General features: G+C 52.8%; 1 protein-coding gene across 1 annotated transcript; it reads left to right on the forward strand.

Annotated features, from left to right (window-relative positions):
- Positions 1 to 367: 367 nt before the first annotated feature.
- On the forward strand, positions 368 to 21699 carry MLLT6 (myeloid/lymphoid or mixed-lineage leukemia (trithorax homolog, Drosophila); translocated to, 6). The gene is made up of 20 exons (XM_006832531.1): positions 368 to 479; positions 1736 to 1815; positions 2296 to 2350; positions 2577 to 2686; positions 3680 to 3783; positions 3957 to 4050; positions 6078 to 6227; positions 9979 to 10077; positions 12494 to 12701; positions 13189 to 13806; positions 14251 to 14432; positions 14629 to 14737; positions 15926 to 15992; positions 16179 to 16324; positions 16716 to 16913; positions 17006 to 17094; positions 18519 to 18868; positions 19286 to 19373; positions 20807 to 21163; positions 21658 to 21699. The coding sequence occupies exons 1-20, from the start codon at positions 371 to 373 to the stop codon at positions 21697 to 21699; spliced, it is 3255 nt and encodes a 1084-aa protein (XP_006832594.1). The 5' UTR covers positions 368 to 370.
- The last annotated feature ends 421 nt before the right edge of the window (positions 21700 to 22120 follow it).

Raw genomic sequence — 22120 nt, forward strand, 5'->3', positions numbered from 1 at the left:
CTGCGATGTGCCACTCGGCGCCTCCCCCGCCGGGCCCGGGCTGCGCGGCGACCGGGCGGCCCTGGTAGCTGAGCGAGCGGTGCGGAGGGTGCTAGCCCGGCGCGCGGGTCTCATTGTTGGGGAGGGGGGGGCCCGTCGGGGCATGAGGGCGAGAGCACGGCGAGGGGGGCGGCCAGACAGAGCGAGCGAGGAGGAGGAGGAGGAGGACGCCGAGGAGGAGGAAGGAGGAGGCAAAGAAAAGAAGCGGCGGCGGCGGCGGCGGAGGAGGGGGCGAGGAGGCGCGCGGCCCCCCGCTCCCTCCCTCCCCCCTTGACCCCCGACCCTTGCCGGCCGGCCCCCCGCCCCAGCCCCGGAGGGAGCTCATGGGAGTATGAAGGAGATGGTAGGAGGCTGCTGCGTATGTTCGGACGAGAGGGGCTGGGCCGAGAACCCGCTGGTCTACTGCGATGGGCACGCGTGCAGCGTGGCCGTCCACCAAGGTACGGGGGTGGCCCGCGGGGATCGGCGGGACCCGGTGCGGCGCGCTCAGGGCACCCCCAGCCGCGCCCTCGGGAGACCTCCCGGGGTTCAGGCTCCCCTCCCCCACGCCACCTGAAGGGAAGGGAGGCTTGGGGACTCCCCCACCCCACCCCGCCCCGTCCTGGAGGACCGGGTCACGCATTGTTTTCTTGCCTATTGTTCCAGTACTGCGCCCCCCACCCCAAGTTGAGGGAGTTTGGGGAGAGTCTAGGGGGCAATATGTGCACTCCCTGTGCCCCACAACGCCCAGTGTCTTGGCTGCTGGGGGCCTGTTTACCTGCCGAGGTGTCCCCTCCCGCCCGGTTATTTTGGTCCCAGCTCCCGAAGGGAGAGGGCAAGGGGGGGTCACCCCCCCTCTGCTTCCGGATACTGGGAGGAGCTGGATTGGGAAGGGAGGAGAAGGGTCCCAGAGGAGAAGGGACTCCTAAAATCCTCCAGGGAAGAGCCGGAGATCCCAGAGAGGTTGTGCAGGGGGCTGGGAATGAAGAAGAGGGAGGTTTGGAGTTTCCCCCAGCAGCACATGGTTCGGGAGTTAACTCCTTGAGGATTCTTGCTGAGGGCGCAGGCTGGCATCTCCTGCCTGCCTGGCACAGCCATCTGGGCCCCGTTCCTGGGACAACCCTCAATCCTGTAGTTGACTGTCCTACCCGTCTCTCTCCTCTGATTACTTACACTGCATCCACCCTCAACCTTGACTTTTGACGTGTATCTGTAATAGTTAGGAGCAGAACATAGATCCCTGGACCTCGACTTTCCAGCCTCTTCTCTTACTGGCCCTTTAAGAAACGCCCCCCCACCACCACCCAACAACAAAACATGTTTGAGTATCGGTGATTATTATCCCTTCAGTTTCTTCTGTTCCTGATGTTGAGGAGTGGGACAGGGCTGGAGCTGGAAAACAGGTCCTGAAAGGGTGTGGAAGGAGGATTTTCTAGAAGTTTAAGGTCAAGTACTCTGACTTCCCCCTGCTGGGAGTGTTTGCTGAATTGGTTGTGTGGTTGAAGGCAGGCTGTTTGTTACTGGACTTTTGTTGGGGTATTGCTGTCTAGTAAGTTACACACCAGCCTGGGGAGCATCTGGCCTGCAGGAAGTGGATCTAGTCCTTTGAAGTCCCCTACCCCTCTCAGCTTCCCCATCCCTATTGACCCCCCAGTTATTCTGGAAGAAAGCTATCGGTTGGCAGATTGACTCAGTGACTCTCCTCCCTAAACTCTAGCTTGCTATGGCATCGTCCAGGTGCCAACAGGACCCTGGTTTTGCCGAAAATGTGAATCTCAGGAGCGAGCGGCCAGGGTGGTGAGTTTGAGACTACCCCTCACCTTTCTACCTTCCCTCCCAGAAACCTGAGCATCTACTCCTGGCTGAGGCTAAGTAGGGTAGGACTTAACTGCTGTCACACAGAACTTCGGTTTCTAGCACATCTGCCTCCAACCCTATCTCTCCCTCAGCTCATCCCAACTCTGCCTCACCTCTGGCTTGAGGCCATTTGTTTTTTGTTTGTCTGTTTTCATAATTTTATTATGAAAATTTTCTAACATTAATACGAGTAGAGGGAATCTTATAACTAGCAGAACCTTATGTCCTTATCACCCATCAAGAAGTAATCAATTTGTAACCAATCCTGTCTCCCCTATACCCTCAGCCATGACCCAAAGACATCTTATCATTTCACGGGGCCCTTTCAGGGTGTCTGGGGAGGGCCTAGCTCAGTGGCTCCCTACTTTCTTTTGAAAAGCCCCGCCCCCCTCAAACCCCTGTGCCTCCTTGCATTGGCAGAGGTGTGAGCTGTGCCCACACAAAGATGGGGCATTAAAGAGGACAGACAATGGAGGTGAGGGGGGCCCTAAGCCTTAGGATTCTTCTCTCCAGGCCAGCAAGGCCCCCAGAGCAGGGTGGACTGAGGTGGGGGTGGATGTTGGCTTGCCCTTCCCTGGATGGCATTGGATTATGATGGGAGGGCTGTGGAGGTGGGGGAGCCTGTTTGCAGTGCGGGGCTATGAGGGGTGGGGGTCTTGGACTCACCTTCAGGAGCTGAGGCCAGCCCCACACTGCTCCAGGCTGGGCCCACGTGGTGTGTGCCCTCTACATCCCCGAGGTGCAGTTTGCCAACGTGCTCACCATGGAGCCCATCGTCCTGCAGTATGTGCCTCATGATCGCTTCAACAAGGTCAGCGGGCCCCTGCTGTGCTCCCCTACCAGTGCCCTCCTTTCTTCCATCTTTGGGTTCCCTCCAGTTGTCTTCATCTGGTGTAATTTGATGCCATCAACCTAACACTTTGAAGGGCCAGAGGGGATTGGTGGGCACCTACCACAGAATCACTGACAAACACACACACACACTCTTGCTCTACATACAACTCAAGCCTGAGACCTCAGCAAGTATTTCATTCGTTCCATTCCATCACAAATCACATTTTATTCCATGCCCACAACGCCTGGTGCCAGGCACACAGTATTCAGTGTGGATCAGACAGATGTGTTTGCCAAAGGTAGGATTTAGCTTGATCACACCGGTCTTTCTGTTTCCAGCACGCTGGTTGCCAGCCCTATCTTCTGCCTGTACTCACCCTTCTCCCATGGAGCATACATTCTTGTGGGGGGAGATTGTAAATATCAGTAAGCAGACAAAGTCAGTGCAAAGTGTGGCAAGTGCTGTGAAGAAAACAAACACAGCACTGAAATACTGCCTGTCTGGTGGTGGTGGTGGTGGTGGGGGCTTACTTTAGATAAAGTAGTCAGGGAAGGAGACATTTAGTCTGAGGGATATGAAGGAACCAGCTTTGAGGTGGGAGGGTGGAGGTTCCAGGTTCCAGGCAGAAGGAACAGTTTATACAAAGGCCCAGAGTTAGGAAATAAGCTCACCTGTGCATAAGATACACACAGTCCTTAGCCTTACAAAAGCTCCCTACCCAGGACTAAATTGTCCAAGATAGTAGCCACCAATAATGGCACTATTTCAATTAACTGAAAAATTCAGTTCCTTCACCACACTAACCACATTTCAAGTGCTTAATAGCCCTGTAGCTACTGTGTAGATTACACAGCATTCCCATCATGGGATCATTGGGAGAGGCTAGGATTGAGGGAAGACCAAAGGATCCCTCAAGCGGAAGGACAGGGGTGCCCTGGCAGGAGGGGACAATTGCTCTGTGTCCTGCAGACATGTTACATCTGTGAGGAGCAGGGCCGAGAGAGCAAGGCGGCTTCAGGAGCCTGCATGACCTGTAACCGCCACGGATGTCGACAAGCTTTCCACGTCACCTGGTGAGACCCTGCCCAGTCCTCCTCGGCTATGTGGGCTCATCCCTGCTGGACTGTGATAACCACACTGCTGCCTTGGCTGGTCTTGGCTCACCCCAGCAAGGGTTCAGGAGGGTGGGAGGGAGGTGGTTTGTGCCCAAGCTCTCTCAGGCTGACCTCTCCCCTCTCTGGGTTAGTGCCCAAATGGCAGGCCTGCTGTGTGAGGAAGAAGTGCTGGAAGTGGACAATGTCAAGTACTGTGGTTACTGCAAATACCACTTCAGCAAGATGGTGAGTGGCACCTGCCAGGCGTGAGTCGTGCTGACCAGTCAGCTATTGTGGAGAGGGTGTAGGCTCTGGGCCAGGCCTGGTGCTAGGAGGTCAGAGATGGACAGGTCCTTCCCATTGGCTGAGGGATAAACTTACAGCACAGCCTGAGGGGTGAGAAGCAGCCGAACCTCATAGTTCATCCGGGAAGACAGAGCACACACCCTGCCTGTCAGTCTGGGAGGCTCCAAAGAGGGGCATTTAACCTGAGTCTTGAGGTGGAAATAATAATGAGAGCCAACGTGTGCCAATCTCTGTACTAAATGCTCCCAGCAGTCCTTCGGACCAGGTATATTGCAATTGCCCCATTTTAGAGAGGGGGAAACAGGTTCCCTGACATTATATAACTTATCTCACAGCTGGTGTGTGGGGTTCAGAACAGACAGCCTGATGTAAAAGCCCTTCAGGAGCCTGCCAAGCAAGGACCTAGAGAAGCTCATTCTAGACTAACCGAAGGACTGGCATGGACATGAGTCTGGAGAGGAGAAAAGCTGAAAAACATCGAGTTGGATGAGGATGAGGCAGAAGAGGAGCTGAAAGAGCTCAAGCCAGGCCAGATCTAAGCTAGTTTCTGCCCCAGGATTAGGGGGCCCAAGGAGAAGCCCCAGAAGGGGTACTTAGTCCATGTTTGTGGATGGATTGACATGTACCAGAAGTGGTAAGGTAGTCAGAGCCATAGGCTGCAGCCTGGCGGGGAAGCAGCTTGGACCTCACCCCTAAGCCACAGGCAGTTGGGGAGATTTGTAAGCAGGGAGTAACATGATCAGGTATGTGTTTTAGGAAGATGACCCTGGCAGCCACTGGGAGGCTGGATTGGAGGGCTGAGGCTGGTGCTGGGAGACAACTGAGAAAGGGATTGATGGCAGACAAAGCTATTTCTAGGGAGACTTGCCTCAGAGACAGGGTGGCAGAGAAGAGCTGAGGTGACATGTAAGCTCTAGGCTGTAGACACTGGATAGGTGGGGCTTGAGTACCTAAGGGTAGTAGGAGCAGGGAAGGCAGCTTGCTTCCATAGGGTAAGTACATGTCCAGGTCTGCCCCATAAGGTCCCAGTTTATGCCTGTTGCCCTGGGGTAATTATTGATAGCTCCCCCTTTTGTTTTCAGAAGTCTCCTGCTTTAGAGCATACATAAGAATTTAGGACAAGATGAAGAGCTTGCTTTGATTTGTAGGAGGATGTTGAGATTTGGAGGCTGTCAGATTTGGGGTGGTAGTGGCAGCCCCAGGCTCAGATTTGGGCTGTCCACATGGGTAGGGTAAACAGAGGTGTAAGAATTGCCAGGAGACCAGATGGGAGAGGACCGGGACTCAGCAGGGTGGAAATGGTACCCAAAGTGGACAGGGACTAGGTCAGATAAGGCTTGGATTTGCCAATTGGGAGGTGGACAGGTGATGAAAAAGAGCAGCTACAGACCTTGGACAGGTGAAGTGGGAGTATGTTGGCAGTGAAGGGAAGGAGAAGGCTGAGTCCTGGCTAGAGGGAGAGGCAGCCTGTTTGGGTTTTTATTGTTAATGTTTACTTTCCTTTCTTAGGGCAGCAGGCCCTTATGGGTAGAAAAACTGCTGTGTTTGGTGGAGGGGATGGGCCAGGGACAAGGGAGAAGGGGTGATGGCTGGAAAGAGTTGTGTGGAAGAGAGGAGGTGATGTGGTATGTACGGGAACAGAGACTTGGGGTCCCTGCACACCCCTAACCCCAAGGAAGGGAGATAGGCCAAGAGTGTACCATGGAGAGGTAGGTGGAGAGCAGGAGGCTACCTCTGATTGTACTTCCAACCAAGTCCCTGCCTTTTCTAGACCTCAGTTGCCAAATCTGTGCATTGGTTAAACCAGCTCAGAAGGCTCTCAGGTTCTCAGGCTGAGCAGAGGAGCCTAGAAGACAAGAAGTCTCTTTTAGTGATGGGCAGGGTGGGAGGAAAGGACCTGAGGATCATCTGACCTTCAGGAACCTTTCTTGCGAGGGTTTAGCAATTTATCTCTTTCTCTCCCCCAGAAGACATCGCGGCATACTGGCCGGGGGGGAGGAGGAGGCGGCACAGGGGGCAGCAGCAGTGGATTCATCACTGGCCGGAGAAGCCGGTCAGCCTCGCCACCCAGCCAGCAGGAGAAGCATCCTACCCACCATGAGAAGGGCCAGAAGAAGGTACAAGTCTCCTGTCCTTCTCCTAGCCACACTTGTGCACCTCACAAACACCCATTGCTTATAAGAAGTAACCACAAGGTGCCACCAAGGCCTTGGGACTTGCCACCTCCTTTTCTCTGAGGGACAGGAGGGGACTGAGAAAGTGAAAGTCAGGGAGGGTGAGGTGAGGGCCTGGCCTCCCTGTGGCTCTTTTCATTTCTGTGTGGTTCCTTTGTGCCTGCCCCATGACAGGACTGTGTCCTCAAAGCTCAGCACATTTGCACACCTCTCCACAGTTGAGTCATGTGTCAGCCAAGTTTGTAAGTGCACCTGCCTCTGTCCCCACATGCCACACATCACAGTTCCATGTCCCTGGGTGGAGGCCTTTGCAGATGTGTGTGTGTATGTGGTGCTTTGTGTCACTGGCATAATGGGAAACAGACAGGTTATTTTTTATCAGACTGTAGAGCTGAAGGGAAGGGGCTGTTGGCTTCACAGGAACCTGTGTGTCTTGGTTTTCTAGTGTTGCTATAACAGAAATACCACAAGTGAGTGACTGTAACAAGCAAATGTATGTTTTCATAGCTTAGGGAGGGTACAAACTCTAGGGAAGGCTTTCTCTCTGTAGGCCCTGGAGGAAGGTGCACTTGTCTCTTCTGAACTTCTGCTCCTGATGATCTGGCGTCTCTCTTCCCCAACACTACTGCACTGTTCTCTTGTTTAATCTCTTTAATGTCTCAGAAGATACACCCTCCACTAATTCTGCCTCATTAAATAAGAAAGATGGCCCATTCCCAAATAGAATTATAACCACAAGCAAAAAGATTAAGATTTACCACACATATTTGGGGGGGGGGGGACACACACAATTTAGTCCATAACATTCCAACTTTTGTTATTGTTGTTAAGTGTCATGGAGTCAGTTCCAACTCATAGTGACCTGGTATAGGCTTCCTGAGACTATAAACCTTTGTGGGAGCAAAAAGCCTCATCTTTCTTCTGTGGAGCAGCTGGTGGTTCTCAGGCCAGTGCTAATCCTATAAAGCCCCCATGTTCCCTTCTACTCTTTGTTATTGTTGTTAAGTGCTGTTGATTCGTATCTGACTCATATAGGGTTTCCAAGGAGCATCTGGTGGGTTTGAACTGCTGACCTTGTGGTTCACAGTTCAGTGCTGATTCTACATCCCCCCAAAATTCATACCCTTGCCACATGCAAAATACATTCACCCCATCATACCATTTCCAATCTCAAATCAACTTGAAGTCCACAATCACATCTTCTGACTCATCTAAATCAAATATGGGTGACACTCTAGGCATATTTCATCCTGGGACAAAATTCCCCTTCATCTGTGAACCTGTGATACCTAGACTACAAGTCATCTAGTTCCGAAGTACAATGGTAGAACAGAACAGTCACAAGGGCGACACTGGGGGTAAAGAAGGGATTAACAGGTACAAAGCAAACCTCAAACCCAGCAAAACAAGTTCCATTAACTCTCAAGTCTTGAAAAGAATCCGCTGTTCCCTGAGGCCATCTAGGCAATGGCCCCACCCTTCAGACTCTGCATTCCGGGTGGAGGCCCCTTGGCTCTAGGCTTCAGCTCCACCTTCTAGGCCCACTGAGACAGCAATCGGCTTCCTTGGCTTTGGGAGGCCCCATTCTCCTAGTCCTTCTAAGAAGAGATTCTAACCCCTTGACCTCAATAGGTCCCTTTGTTCTTCTGTCCTTGGGCTTGACAGCTCTGCCCCTTCAGCTTTGGGCATTCATGAACTATAGCTCCATACTCTGGAACCAAGTTGGTGAAGATATGTCTTTTTGAAACCTATGGGACTGTGGCTTCTGGCTTCACCCTTTGAAATCTCAACAGGCCAGTGTTCCACTCTTTAAAATCCAGGCAGCCCTTCTTCCCATACCAACAGTTCTGCTGGTCACCAAACTGCTCCAGGGATAGGCCTGTTTTTCTTGGAGGGTAACAGATGTGGCTCCTTTGGCCTGTTTCCTGCCTGTAGAATTCCCAGAGGCAGACAGCATTCTTTCCTTTTGTTCTGTCCCTGTCCCTTCAATCTAAGCTGATGAGTTTTCTGCTGTGATAGTTGGTTAGATCAATCAGTCACAGGCTTAATCTTTTTAACAAGTTAGTCTAGCACATCCTTGGTGAAAATTCTAAGACATATGTCCTTAGTTGGTACAACCTAATTTTCCAAATCTTTAAGTTTTGTTTTCATTTTACACAGTTGTTTTTTTGTTCAGCTTTTTATTGTGAATTGAGTGAAGGTTTACAGAACAGAGAGTTATACATTCAATAAATCACATACTTTGCTTCATTACAATGATTGCAATCCCTTCCATGTACCATCAGTTAACAGTATTTATCTCTATTGTTTTTAACTATTGCATTCCTTCCTGTCTCCTACTACCTTCATCTTTCCTCTGCTAGCCTCCCTCTTCTTGTCTACCCTCTAGACCATGAATAATTTTCCCTTCTCTTTTCCCCCTTCTATGACCATCAAGATTATTTCTTTTATAAAGAAAACCTTTTCTTAACTTTTGACAACATTGGCCTCATACAATTTTTGTCCTTTTGTGATTGACTAATTTTGCTCAGCACAATGTCCTCCAGGTTCATTCATGTTGCTTGAGGTATTTTGCAGATTCATCTTTGTTCTTCCATGTTGCGTAGTATTCCATTGTGTGTATGTACCAAAGCTTGTACAATTCATTTTTAAAGTCTCTTTCCTCTTGCATTTTACTACGCAAGGAGAAACCACACAACCCCTTTAAGAACTTGCTTAGAAACCTCCTCAGCCAGACATCCAAGTTCATTACTTACAAGTTCTACCTTCTATCAAACATTTGGGCATAATTCAGAGAAGCCCTTTGCCACTTCATTGTCCAATCATCTATTCATCTTTTACCATTTAACAGAAGCACTTTTAGCATCCATATTTCTAGCAACATTCTGTTCCTGGTTCCCATATGCATTTTCTAAGATGTCAGAGACTTATTCTGTAGCTCTACTCATTTCCTAAAGAGCTCTCAGCAGAATTGCCTTTGACAGCCATAATTCTACCAACAGTTTCTTCAAGGCAATCTAGACTTTTACAGTTAGGCACCGTAAAACTTTTTCAGCCTCTACCCATTTCCCGATTCCAAAACCACTTGCACATCTTACGTATTTGTCAGAGCAGCACCCCACTCCTGGTACCAAATCCTGTCATATAGTGCTGCTATAACAGAATTGCCACAAATGGGGGACTAATGAACACATTTATTTTTCTCACTATTTAGGAGACTAGAAGTGCAAATTCAGAACACTGGCTCTGAGGGAAGGCTTTCTGTCTCTGTGGGCTCTGGAAGAAGGTTCCTTGTCTCTTCGGAGTTTCTGCTCCCGGGAGATCTTCATGTGGCTTGACATCTCTCTTCCCCCATCCCTGCTCTGTTCTCTTGCTTCCTCTCTTTTTATAAAAGACACTGACTCAAGTTCACCCTACACTCAGTCTTCCTCATTAGTATAACAAAGACATCCCATTCCCAAGTGGGATTATAAATTCAGACAGAGAGGCTGGGATTTATAACATAAAAATTTGGGAGACACACTCAATCCATAACATTGTGACACTCCTACCCAGCTAAAGTATTTAGTTCCTCCCAAGATGGAGATTAAAGACCCATTCCTGAGAGGGCATCAGCTCCCCAAACCCACTTATCATATTCATCCTATGGAAACAGTGGCCCAGCTCCAATATCTGGTCACCTTTGCCTCCTCAGAGCCGAAAAGACAAAGAACGCCTTAAACAGAAGCACAAGAAGCGGCCTGAGTCACCCCCCAGCATCCTCACTCTGCCTGTGGTCCCCACTGCTGACAAGGTACTGCTGCCCATATTCAGGAAGGGTGAAATCCAGGTCTTGGGGGTACCCGGTGGATGGAGACAAGGTGTGAGGGGCTAAGGATAGTCCAGGGATCTGGGTGCCCTACCTGAAGCTTTAGGTTAAAGTGAACCCCCCACCCCCAACACACACACCATCATCACCTCTTCCAGTTCCCTGTTCTAACCTAGAAAGACTTGTGATCACCCTGCCTGCTGGTTGCCAGATGTTCACATCTGTCTCCCTCAGTTCTGGGCTCTTCTCTGCAGGGGCGAGTACAGTACTCAGGCTGGTTCTCCAGGTTCCTGGGCCCATTCCCTAGAGAGGACGCCTTCTCTCTCACCCCTCCCCTGCTTTCAGGAAGAGACCCAAAGCCTGTCATCTACTCAAAACGTCACTCCATGCAGCATTGAGGGACTGAGTGTCTGGACATGGTGGCATGAGGGACAGACTGCTACCCAGCATCCCCTAGTGTCCACCCATCCTGCTCCTCCCACAGGGGCATGGTATGTCAGGCCTGGCTCCAGAAATGGGCAACATCTGGATTAGCAAACAGAAGGCCCTGCCTGGAGCCAGGGAGTCGCTAATCCAAGCCAGAGCAGCCCTCCCTTCAATTTGCCTTCCCCATGGAAGGAAAACTGGGACTTGGAGAAAATGCTTCCTCCTATAGCCCATTATTGCCCCAGACAGTTGGCAGTGCCTTGGGCATCTTAGCAGGAGACTCAGGTGTCAGGTTTCTAGGATGATGGAGCTGTAGCAGCTGCCCCAGTAACAGCCTCTCTCTCCTCCCTGCTTCCTAAGGCTCACCTGAAAAAGCTGCCACCCATGCCCTCTGACCTTTCCCAGGGGCCTGCAACCCTTCATTAGCTCTGGGGCAGGTGGAAAGAGAAGGCCAGAGTGCTGGGAGTTTCCCCAGTGATTGGGATTTCCCTTGGACATATTGGAGTATTCTGCCCTGCACCCTCCACACCCCGCATTTCAACTACCCCTCCTCCCAGCCTCTCCCCTCTCTTGCTTCAGGACCACATCTGGCTCCCTTCAGAACTCCAGCTGTTGAAAAGAACAAAGAGGAAGACAGAGACCAGGGCTCCACCCTGGGAGGGATCACACAGGGTGGCTCTTATTTCCCACCCCCATTCTCCCTCTAGCATTTGTATATTTGGGCCATGTTTACTGTGCAGGTCTCCAAGGACTGGCCAGGTCCTGTTACTCTGGGATGAAAAGCGCCACCATGGCTGTAATAAGAACTGTTAACTCTCACCACGTACCAGGAGGAGAAAAGGGGTGTACAGGGATTAGTTCATTGAATCATCAAAAGAATCCAATCTAGTAGGTGTTTTATTAACCGCATTTAATGGATGAAGAAACTGAAACACAAGATTAAGAAATTTGCCTAAAAGGACCCAGCTCATAAGTGGTGGAGTTAAGATTTGAACTCCGGTGATGTAACTGGAGCCTGAACCAAAACATAGCACTGTCTCTTGCAGTATAGTAATAACAACAGTTATTCATCAGAACACTCCCATTGATTGACCTCATACTATGTATCTGGCATTGTGCTACTTAGAACTCTCCAACTAGGCATAATTCACCCTCCATGAAAACTGAAAAAGCTCAGCTAGTTTGAGACCTACCAGTAGAGTCAGCCAGGCTCAAGGTCCAATCTGTGCCACACTCTAGAGCCCAAGCTCCTTGAGGGGTTGCTGACCTTGGACCTTGGACTCGGGGACAGGTCATTGCAGTACTATGTGGCAACTGTTGATATGGCAAATGTGGTACATGGTGCCCGGGAAATACGAGGACAGAGTGATTGGTGGCATCCCAGGCTTCCAGGAAGGCTTCATTCACAGAAGAGGGGGCTTCTGAGCTGGATTTTGAAGGATGTGACATTTTCAAGGAAGAATAGGCTCAGTGGCAGAAGGCTCAACATTGATGTCTAGGAAGAGCCCAGTGGTCTGTCTGGGAATGGGGAGGGAGCCAGGTGGCTGCAGCTTGGGGTGAACAGGAAGGAATGGTGGGAACTGGAGGGCCCATGCTTCATGTGGCTCCTCTTCCTACCCAATCCATTTCCTGGCACAGGCCCAGCCATCTTAGGCTCCCTAGATACTTCTGGATTGAGTAAAGAGACAAATAGATGAGTAAATCAGTACTGCCTCTTGAACTGTTTTCATCTCTCCCTTGTCATCTCCACCCCTCCCCGCCAACCCCTTTCATCCTTTGTGGTGAAAGACCTTCTTAGGTTCAGAGCTTCTCTCCCTACCTCATACCCAGAAGCTCTCCCAGCTCTCTGCTGGGGATGTCCTTCAAGAAGCTAACTTAGCATTTTCAGTGAGCCCTGGTCCCAAGCTCCCTGCTCCATTCCCAAGTAGGGCTGGCCCAGGCTCTGAAACCCTTCCTCTTTCCTCCCCACCCTCAGATCTCCTCCTCGGCTTCTTCTTCCTCCCACCATGAGGCCAGTAGTCTGGAGACCTCTGAGAGCAGCAGGGACTCAAAGGGGAAAAAGTCTTCCAGCCATAGCCTGAGTCACAAGGGGAAGAAACTGATCAGTGGGAAAGGTGTGAGCAGTTTTACCTCTGCCTCCTCCTCTTCCTCCTCCTCCTCCGGGGGCCCCTTCCAGCCTGCAGGTGAGTATGGGGATCCTAAAGGAAACTGGGAGCGGGGACCACCTGTTGCCCTGAGCTTTTCTTACCAGCACTTTTGCATACTGGTTTGCATCTCATTTACAGCTACAGTTTGGTCCAGGAAAAAGATGGAGTATCCACTCCCACTAATGATTCCTCTCCAAACCCTTCCCTCAGCCTTTCCCTCCCTCTTGGGGCACGCTGCTGGACCCCCATCACCATGTTCCTTAGCCCCTATACTGTGCTGCCAGGGGCCATCTTGACAACACTAACCTCACACTCTCCAGTCATCCAGGGAGGTCACTTTATTACAAGTGGGAAAGCTGGAGGGAGGGACTTGGCCCAGGACACAAAGCAGTTAGTATCAGAGCTAGGTCAGGAAGCAGGCTGTACTGTTCCTCCACACCCCTCCCCCGCCATGCCCCATGTGGGGAATGGAACCCAGTGAGGGGTCTGAGGTCTAGCTGTCATTCCCTTTCCCTTTGCACAGCCTCATCGCTGCAGAGCTCCCCTGATTTCTCTGCATTCCCCAAGCTGGAGCAGCCGGAGGAGGACAAGTACTCCAAGCCTGCAGCCCCCACCCCTTCAGCACCACCTTCTCCCTCAGCCACTGAACCCCCCAAGGTTGACCTCTTTGAGCAGAAAGTGGTCTTCTCTGGCTTCGGGCCCATCATGCGCTTCTCTACCACCACCTCCAGTTCTAGCCGGGCCCGGGCCCCCTCCCCTGGAGATTATAAGTCTCCTCATGTCTCCGGGTCTGGACCCTCAGCAGGCACCCACAAGCGGATGCCTACGCTGAGTGCTGCCCCTGCATCTGCTGAGGAGGTCCCTGAGACGGGCCTGACGAAGGAGAAGAAGCACAAAGCCAGCAAGAGGAGCCGACATGGGCCAGGCCGTCCCAAGGGCAGCCGGAACAAGGAGGGCACTGGGGGCCCAGCTGCTCCCTCCCTGCCTACTGCCCAGCTGGCTGGCTTCACTGCCACAGCTGCCTCACCCTTCTCCGGGGGCTCCCTGGTCAGCTCTGGCCTGGGTAGTCTGGTCTCCCGAACCTTCGGGCCTTCTGGGAGTCTGCCTAGCCTGAGCCTGGAGTCTCCCCTGCTGGGGGCAGGTTAGTGATCCCTGAAGAATGAACAGGGAGATCCTGGTCCAGCCAGTCTCCTGAGGGGCCAGGAGCACAGACAGGCACTTAGAGGGAAAGGTGATAGAAACTGCTCTGGAGAACAGGGATATAGGCTGGAGGTGCCACTCCCTACAGCACCGTTCCACATGGCTTTAGTGTGAGAGATTGGGGTAGACTGCCAACAGGATTCAGCGGTTGGCAGGGGAATCCTCAGAACAGGGCAGGGCAGCCTAGCAAGCAAGCCTGCCATGCGGAAGTCCTCCAGGTGAGAAGTGACAGCTTTGCAGCAGGGTGGTTAGAGTGGTGTGTGTGTGGCTAGTGGGGTGGGGGGTGGGGGAAATAGTCTTCCTGGGGAGGAGCTGCACCAGTCACCAGACTGAGGAGGGGCCTGGGGCCAGGACTGTAACCTTCCCTCTGTCCTTGTCCCCACAGGCATCTACACCAGTAATAAGGACCCTGTCTCCCATGGCAGCGGGATGCTGCGGGCTGTCTGTAGCACTCCCCTCTCCTCCAGCCTGCTGGGGCCCCCAGGAACTTCTGCCCTGCCCCGCCTCAGTCGCTCTCCCTTCACCAGCACCCTCCCCTCCTCGGCAGCTTCTATCTCCACCACTCAGGTAAGGCCTGGCTCCTGGGCTGCTCCTTCCCTGGGCAAGTGGAAGGCAGGCTCTAGAGTACCCCAACCCTCCATGGGAGTTCTGATTGGAGAGACCAGGCTCCTCTCCTCCCCAGCACACCCCCATGGCCCCAGTACAGACAATGTGCCCTAGTTCCAAGAATAACCAAGGCTGGCCTGTGCCTCCTCTCCCTCAGGTGTTTTCTCTGGCGGGCTCTACCTTTAGCCTCCCTTCTACCCACATCTTTGGAACCCCCATGGGCACCGTTAACCCCCTCCTCACCCAAGCTGAGAGCAGCCACACAGGTATGTGTGTTTCTAACCCCACTCCCCTTTCTTCCCCAAAGCCTGACGGGTACCTATGCATGTGACCCCAGAAAGGATGGGAAGACTTTCTGGCTGCCCCCTCCCTCTGTCCACACTGCAAAATAATAATAATAATAAAATAAACAAACCAGGGTACAACTTCACCTCGGAACCTGGTGAGGGTGCAGAGGCAGAGTCACTGTTCTGCCTCAAAAAAAAAAAAAGACAAAATAAATTGAGGTAGAGAATGGCAGAGCTAGGGCTCAAATTCTGGTCATCTGAATCCAACCTCAGTGCTCTTACTCACTGCAGAATAGCTCTCCACGTGCCTTTTAGTGACCTCTTAGTGCGTCATTGGGATTAGTATTTACCGAGGTTCCACCACCCGGACTATCTGCTCTCCGGATATTTAGGAGTTAACGGGGCGGACCTCAAGCTCCTTGCCCTTTCTCTAGAGAGTCAGCCCAGCCCCAGAAATCTGATTGGTGTAAGACACCACCTGTCAGCCATTCGGGGGGCGGGGTTTGCCGCCTGGTCTCCGGCTCAGGTAGGCCTTCTTAAAGAGGCCGAATCCCATTCCAGATTTAAGACTAGAAGCAAAGGGTGACTATTTTCCAAAGCCCAAATCAGGATTCTGCGATCTAACAAAGAGTTTTACCTTCCGACATGTGAGTTTATGAATATAAAAAGTCACAAGCTAATTATAGTAACAGCTACAATTATTAATGAGCTTGTTTCATGTCAGCTTAATACTTCACATTTTATTAACCTTACTTTAATTCTCATAAAAAGTTACTTAGGGAAGTTAGTTACGTTCCCAAGGTCACATAGCAAGTAAGTGTCAGACCCAAGTTCAACCCAGGTCTGTCTTGACCCCAGAAGTCTATAACTCTGAAGTTCCCTGAAAAGAAATTGGGAAGTGGATCTGGAAGTAGCCAGGCAGCAGCTGCCTTTCTGCCTAGAGAAAAAGGAAAGAGACCGATCCCAAGGCCTCGCCTCCTCAGGGACCGGGCTTCCTAGCCTGGGTTCCCAGCACTTTACACCTTGAACTTCCAGTCTGGGGTTGGGAGATCCTGGGTAAGGGGTCTGTGATGAGGTGCCAGGTCACGCACCCACCACCTGGGCGGGGCCGAGAGACGGACGGCCACCCCGCCCCCGCTGATCCCAGCTCCTCCTTCTCCTTCCAAGAGCCAGACCTGGAGGACTGCAGCTTCCGGTGTCGGGGGACCTCCCCCCAGGAGAGTCTGTCTTCCATGTGAGGGAGGGGGCGGCGTCTGGGGGAGGGCACGGGAGAGGGGCTGGAGGAACACCCGGGAGAGAAGGGTAGAGACGGGCACTGGGAAAGGTGGGGACCAAGGGAACGGATAGAACTCTTGGGGGTAGGGAGATCGGAGCGGCGGCACGAGGTAAACCTGAGTCCGGCTTTCATTTCTGACCCCAGGTCCCCCATCAGCAGCCTTCCAGCACTCTTTGACCAGACAGCGTCAGCGCCCTGCGGGGGTAGCCAGTTAGACCCAGCGGCCCCGGGAACTACTAACATGGAGCAGCTGCTGGAGAAGCAGAGTGATGGCGAGGCCGGCGTCAACAGTGAGGAGGGGTGGCGCCAGCCTGGGGCAGTTCCTCTTGGGCCCTCAGACCCTGTTACCTTTCTTCCTGAGGTCCCCTAACGTCGTTAAGTTTCCATCCCTACACCCGGCTCCCAGCTTGAACTCAAACCCAACCCCAGGCCTTACTTACCTTTAACCCTTCCAAGGCGTTACTATGTAGTCCCTGGCCCTGAGCCTAACTTCCACCCGTCCATCTCTCTTAACCTTGGGGCCTCTACCTTGAGCTTCAGGCTCCACCCAGGGTCCTCAGGTCCCGCCTCTCTGAGCTCCCCAGAGTCCCCGGCCAGGCTCCACCCCTCTGGCCCCGCCCCCGACTGCCCTATGCCCCGCCCCGCCGAACCCAGGTCTCTGTTTCTCGCGCATTTGGACAGTTGTGGAGATGCTGAAGGCGCTGCACGCACTGCAGAAGGAAAACCAGCGCCTGCAGGAGCAGATCCTGAGCTTGACGGCCAAAAAGGAGCGGCTGCAAATTCTCAACGTGCAGCTTTCGGTGCCCTTCCCTGCTCTGCCTGCCGCCTTGCCTGCTGCCAATGGCCCTGTCCCCGGCGCCTACTGTCTGCCTCCACAAGGTGAGGAAACCTCACCTAGCCTAGGGCAGAGAACTCTACCGGGCTGTCCTGACCCCAGCCCCTGACCTTCATCCGTGATCCCCCTTCCTCAGCCGGCAGCAACGACTCCTTGAGCACCAGCAAGAGCCCTCCAGGCAAGACCAGTCTCGGCTTGGACAACTCGCTGTCCACATCCTCCGAGGTGGGCGCTCGGGGAGCCGGGGGAGAGGGAGGAGTAGCAGCTCTGTCTGCTACTATTAGGGGGCTGGACAGCTAGACAGGGAAGTGAATAAGTAACTGAACTGGTTGATCGATTGATTGGCCCGTTCATTGAACAAATAATAATTAGTAAGTGCCTACTTTGTGCCAGGGAATAGCTAAGCATGAAGTGAACCAATCAGACACAGCCCTGCGCCTTGAAGATAGACGAAATCTCCAAGGAGACAATAAATCATTACAAACTGGGAGAAGAGTTAGGATGGCAAAAAACTGAAGGCTGAGGGGATGATAGGGGGTGGCAGTAAGGTGGTTAGGAAAGGCCTCTGTGAGAAGTAGCTGTGAAGAGTTGGTTATAGCACTTCACACAAAAGAATCCCTCTGTAATTGGTGGTGGTTGGGGTAGCAGTTGCTATTGTTACCATGGTTATTATTGGAATCAAACAGATTGGGTTGTGTTCTGTCTCTGCTACTTATACACTATCTGATTGAGCAGTAATAATCCTCGTAATAACTGACATTTATGACGGCTCACCCTGCGTTGAGCCCTGTGCTGAGGTTTTCATGTGTTGATGTATTTAGTCTACAATAATGTTACGGAATACACACTGCTTTTACCCCATGTTATGGAGGCCTGGTGTGACGTTGTAGGATAAGCACTGGACCGTAAGATCGTTTGAACTGTAAGGTCGGCGGTTCAAATTCACCAGCTGCTCCTTGGAAACCCTGTACAAACAGGGTCTCTATGAGTAGGTACCACCTGGAAGGCTCTTAACAACAAGAACAATTAATTACCCCATGTTATGAGTAGGAAACTGAGAGACAGGTTGAGCCCAAGGCCACACATACCATTGTGTTGTGAAAGTGACATTTGAACCTGAACTTTTCACTTGAGCTGCCTTGCTCTTGCCTGCAGTTCCTTAAACTGTAAGAATCGATTGCTTCATCCAGATCGTGGACTAACACGAGAGCACAGGCCGGGCGCTACACCTTGGGTCTGGTTCATTGTCACTCATTTGAAGTAAGGGTGATGTGGGGCACTGTACCTCCTAGGAAGTGCTCAGTAACCATGATTTGTGAAGGCTATTTGGACCCCTGGTGTGGCGCTGTAGGATCAGCACTGGACTGAGAACCACAAGGTCAGCAGTTCAAACCCACCAGTTGCTCCTCAGAAATCCTATACAGGGTTGCTAGAGTCGAATCGACTCAACGGCACTTAACAACAACAAATTTGGATTCTTAGGCTTCATCCCTGGAACTTGCTTCTTTCTCCAGGGTGGCTCTGCCTGGGGGATGAGGTGTGGGTGGCTGCACTCTGAGAGAATGCCGGTTGGGTGCTGGGGCTGGGGGCCAGAAAAGTCCTGCTGGCCCCCTGCCCCTCTGACCTCTCCCTTCCCCCTCCCTTCCCAGGACCCCCACTCAGGCTGCCCAAGCCGCAGCAGCTCGTCGTTGTCCTTCCACAGCACGCCCCCACCGCTGCCCCTGCTCCAGCAGAGCCCTGCTACTCTGCCCCTGACCCTGCCAGGGGCCCCTGCCTCGCTCCCACCCCAGCCACAGAACGGGTTGGGCCAGGCAGCTGGGGCAGCGGGACTGGGTGCCATACCCATGGCTGAGGGGCTTCTGGGAGGGTTAGCGGGCAGTGGGGCCCTGCCCCTCAATGGGCTCCTGGGGGGGTTGAATGGCGCTGCTGCCCCCAACCCTGCGGGCTTGAGCCAGGCTGGCGGGGCCCCCACGCTGCAGTTGCCGGGTTGTCTCAACAGGTGAGGGGAGAACTAGTCCTGGGGAAGGGAAGCAGGGAGGCCGGCTCTGGGAGGGATTCTGCCCTCAAATCCATATCCCCCAAAAGGAAAAATGCCCTGTTGTCAATGAGGACAGAGAACCTCTAGGCTCAGACACAGCCCCCCTGCTAGACTGTTGGATCAGAGTGCCCCCTGGCTGCTAGCTCTCCAGGGACCACATAGTCTGATGATCTCTTCTTCCCCAATCTAGGGTTTCCTTCTGAGGAAATGTTTTCCATCGAACTGTGTCCCACCCATTGCACTCTCGGAGCTCAGTCTATTTTTTCAAGTCCTCTAAAAGTCCCTGCCTCTCTTTGGGCCTGAGGAGTCTGGGAGCCTGGTGGGTGGGAGAGGGGTGGGGGGCCTTCCCCATGATTCCTGTTTTGCCCCCTGCCTCAGCCTGACGGAGCAGCAGAGACACCTCCAGCAGCAAGAGCAGCAGTTACAACAGCTTCAGCAACTCCTGGCCTCCCCACAGCTGAGCCCGGTAATGCCCCTCCCAACATGGCCATCTCAGAGGCCCACTCTGCTTGCCTGGCTCCACCTGGAAGGGCCCAGTGTAGAGCATCTGGTCAGCCTGGGAAAGGAGGAAGGAAGGCTCCAGACTGGGTCTCTGTAGGGTGGGGTTGAGGTAGGCTAAGGATTACAGTCAGGGCCTCCTGCCCCCAGCATTGGGGATGGGATGCTGAAGTGGTCCCAGATCACAGCCTACTGGATCTGGAGGGTGGTGAGCATCTGTAACTCCAGCCTCCAAACCCTTAGGGAGGAGGGGACTGAGCAAGTAAATGCGCCCACCCCAACCAGAGCAGCTTCCTTTGAGTCTGTTTCATGTGTTGCATTGAAGATACTGAAAATACTGGGTTCTGCCAAGATTTCCTTTGGAGAAAAGGAGGTCTGCTTTTAAAAATAAGGGAGTTGATGGAAAAAAAAAAGGCCATTTTTATAAAATGACTTTAGAAAGATAGCACAAGAAACCAATTCAATTGATTACCAAGGAGAGTATCCTGGTGTAGCGCTGTGCGCTAATGCGCCTGACTGCAAAGTTGGTTTGAAGTGCAAAGTTGGCGGTTCAAGCTCACCAGCCACTATGGGTTGGAACCAACTTGATGGCACTTAACAACAACAACAAGGGTGGCACTGTGGGTTAATGCGCTGGACTGCCAGGTCAGCAGATCGAGCTCAACAGCTGCTTCTCAGAAACCCTATACAGGATTGCGATGGGTCAGAACTGACTCGATGACACTTAACCACAACAACAACAAGGGGCCAAAAGGGAACAGGACTAGGAACAAGATTTCATAATTTAAACCTTGATACACTGTTTGGGTTTGGAGAACACTGAGAATGCATTCCCTATCAAAACTGAAAGGAGCTCTGGTAGCGTAGTGGTTACGAATCGGGCTGCGGTTCGAAACTACCAGCCGCTCCGCGGGAGAAAGATGAGGCTTTTTACTCCCGTAAAGATTTACACCCTTGGAAACCCTGTACAGGGTCACTATGGGTCGGAACCGACTCAATGGCACTTAACAACAACAACATCAAAACTGAAATAGATGAATCATCATCAATGAAAAAGACAAAAATATAGAGGGATAGTTGAGAACCACTCACCTAGTTTGTGGTCTCAGCTTGGGGGGATTATCACTTCTAGGGGGGATTTGTGCTTGTCACATGGACTGAGGAACAGATTCTTCTTTAGTGGGCAGGGGACAGAGATGTTGAGCATCCTGCATCCTAGGAGCAGCCATTTTTTACCTTGATGGGAGACTGAGGCTAAGTGTGGAAAGTTAGAGGTAGAATCCTGGATCTCTCCAGGTCTCCTGCCTCATGGAATGGGACCTGGGCCAAGCAGGCCAGGCTGGCAGTGGGAGAGGTCCTGGGGACCCCCAACCCATGCCGTACTATCTGGCCCTCTTGCAGGAACACCAGACTGTTGTCTACCAAATGATCCAGCAGATCCAGCAGAAGCGGGAGCTTCAGCGGCTGCAGATGGCAGGGGGCTCCCAGCTGCCCATGGCCAGCCTGCTGGCAGGAAACTCGACCCCGCTGCTGTCCGCAGGCACCCCTGGCCTGCTGCCCACAGCGTCAGCACCACCCCTGCTGCCTGCCGGAGCCCTGGTGGCCCCCTCACTAGGCAACAACACGAGTCTCATGGCAGCGGCAGCTGCAGCCGCAGCAGTAGCAGCAGCAGGCGGCCCGCCAGTCCTCACTGCCCAAACCAACCCCTTCCTCAGCTTGTCGGGGCCGGAGAGCAGTGGCAGTGGCCCCAAAGGAGGGGTGAGTATGGGGTCCCGGCCTTCCTGCTGTAATCCTGAGAAGACACATTTTGAGTAGAGGTGGCTTTTTAGGCGCATCATTAGAAGGGTACACCTGAAGCCACCTCTACTCCAGACCCTCTCCAGAATTGGAGCACCTGGCCCCATATGCAGGTCCAGGGAAGAAAAACTGAGCCTGGGGTAGAAGTAAAGGGACCACTTAGAAAAAGGCTGTTTGCTTTCTGAGTAGACTAATTAGAAAAAAGACCCTCCTCCTCTGAAGGGCCACACAGCCAGGCTGGCACATGCCCACTCAGCTGGGCGCCCTGTGTACGGTGGTGGCGGTGGAAACCTCCCCTCGTGCTTACATTGGCCCTGGAGTACACCTGCCAGAGCCCAAGCCAGGCTCCATTTCTGCACCCTACTACAGCTATCTTGGCCTGGGAAGCTGTTCCCAATTGGGGTGTCAAGGCCAGACATGTCCCCAAACCCAAGCTTGCCTTCTTCTCTTTCCAGACCACTGACAAAGGAACCTCAGCTAACCAGGAAAAAGGCTAAATCCACTCATACCCCTCCTGACCCCCAAGTGGAGGGGGTAATCCTAGCCTGAGGGGTCCTAGCCTGAAGCAGGCACCTGCACCCAGACACTGGAGAGCCGGGGCCCAGAGTATGTGCTGTGGGACCCCGGGAGCAGTGGGCAAGCCTGGTAGAGAAGACTCAGAGTGAGAGGGAGCCCCTTGTCCACCTGGTCCTCTCCTCTGCACTGGCCCCTCTGTAGGGGCACAGGGGCGGCAGACTCAAAGCCTGCCTAGAAGTTCCTACCCTCAGTAAATGTAATAGGGTCCCCCTGAGAGCAAGGTGGGCTGTGGTATTAGTGGGGGGGTCAATTAGCCCCTCCACGTAAAGTGGAGCAGCACTTGAGAGGGGAGCAGTAGAGGGACAGGCCCTGGGAAGTCCCTGCCAGTGTGGCAGTCTTTAT

This window comes from Chrysochloris asiatica, unplaced genomic scaffold, assembly GCF_000296735.1.
Source record: "Chrysochloris asiatica unplaced genomic scaffold, ChrAsi1.0 scaffold00007, whole genome shotgun sequence".
NCBI lineage: Eukaryota > Metazoa > Chordata > Mammalia > Afrosoricida > Chrysochloridae > Chrysochloris > Chrysochloris asiatica.

Excerpts from the sequence above, each read along its gene's own strand:
- MLLT6 (XM_006832531.1), top strand. The coding sequence starts at position 371 with ATGAAGGAGATGGTAGGAGGCTGCTGCGTATGTTCGGACGAGAGGGGC. Across the intron at positions 2,687-3,679 it reads CTCATGATCGCTTCAACAAG|ACATGTTACATCTGTGAGGA; the intron begins GTCAGCGGGCCC and ends TGTGTCCTGCAG. Across the intron at positions 15,993-16,178 it reads CAGGAGAGTCTGTCTTCCAT|GTCCCCCATCAGCAGCCTTC; the intron begins GTGAGGGAGGGG and ends TTCTGACCCCAG.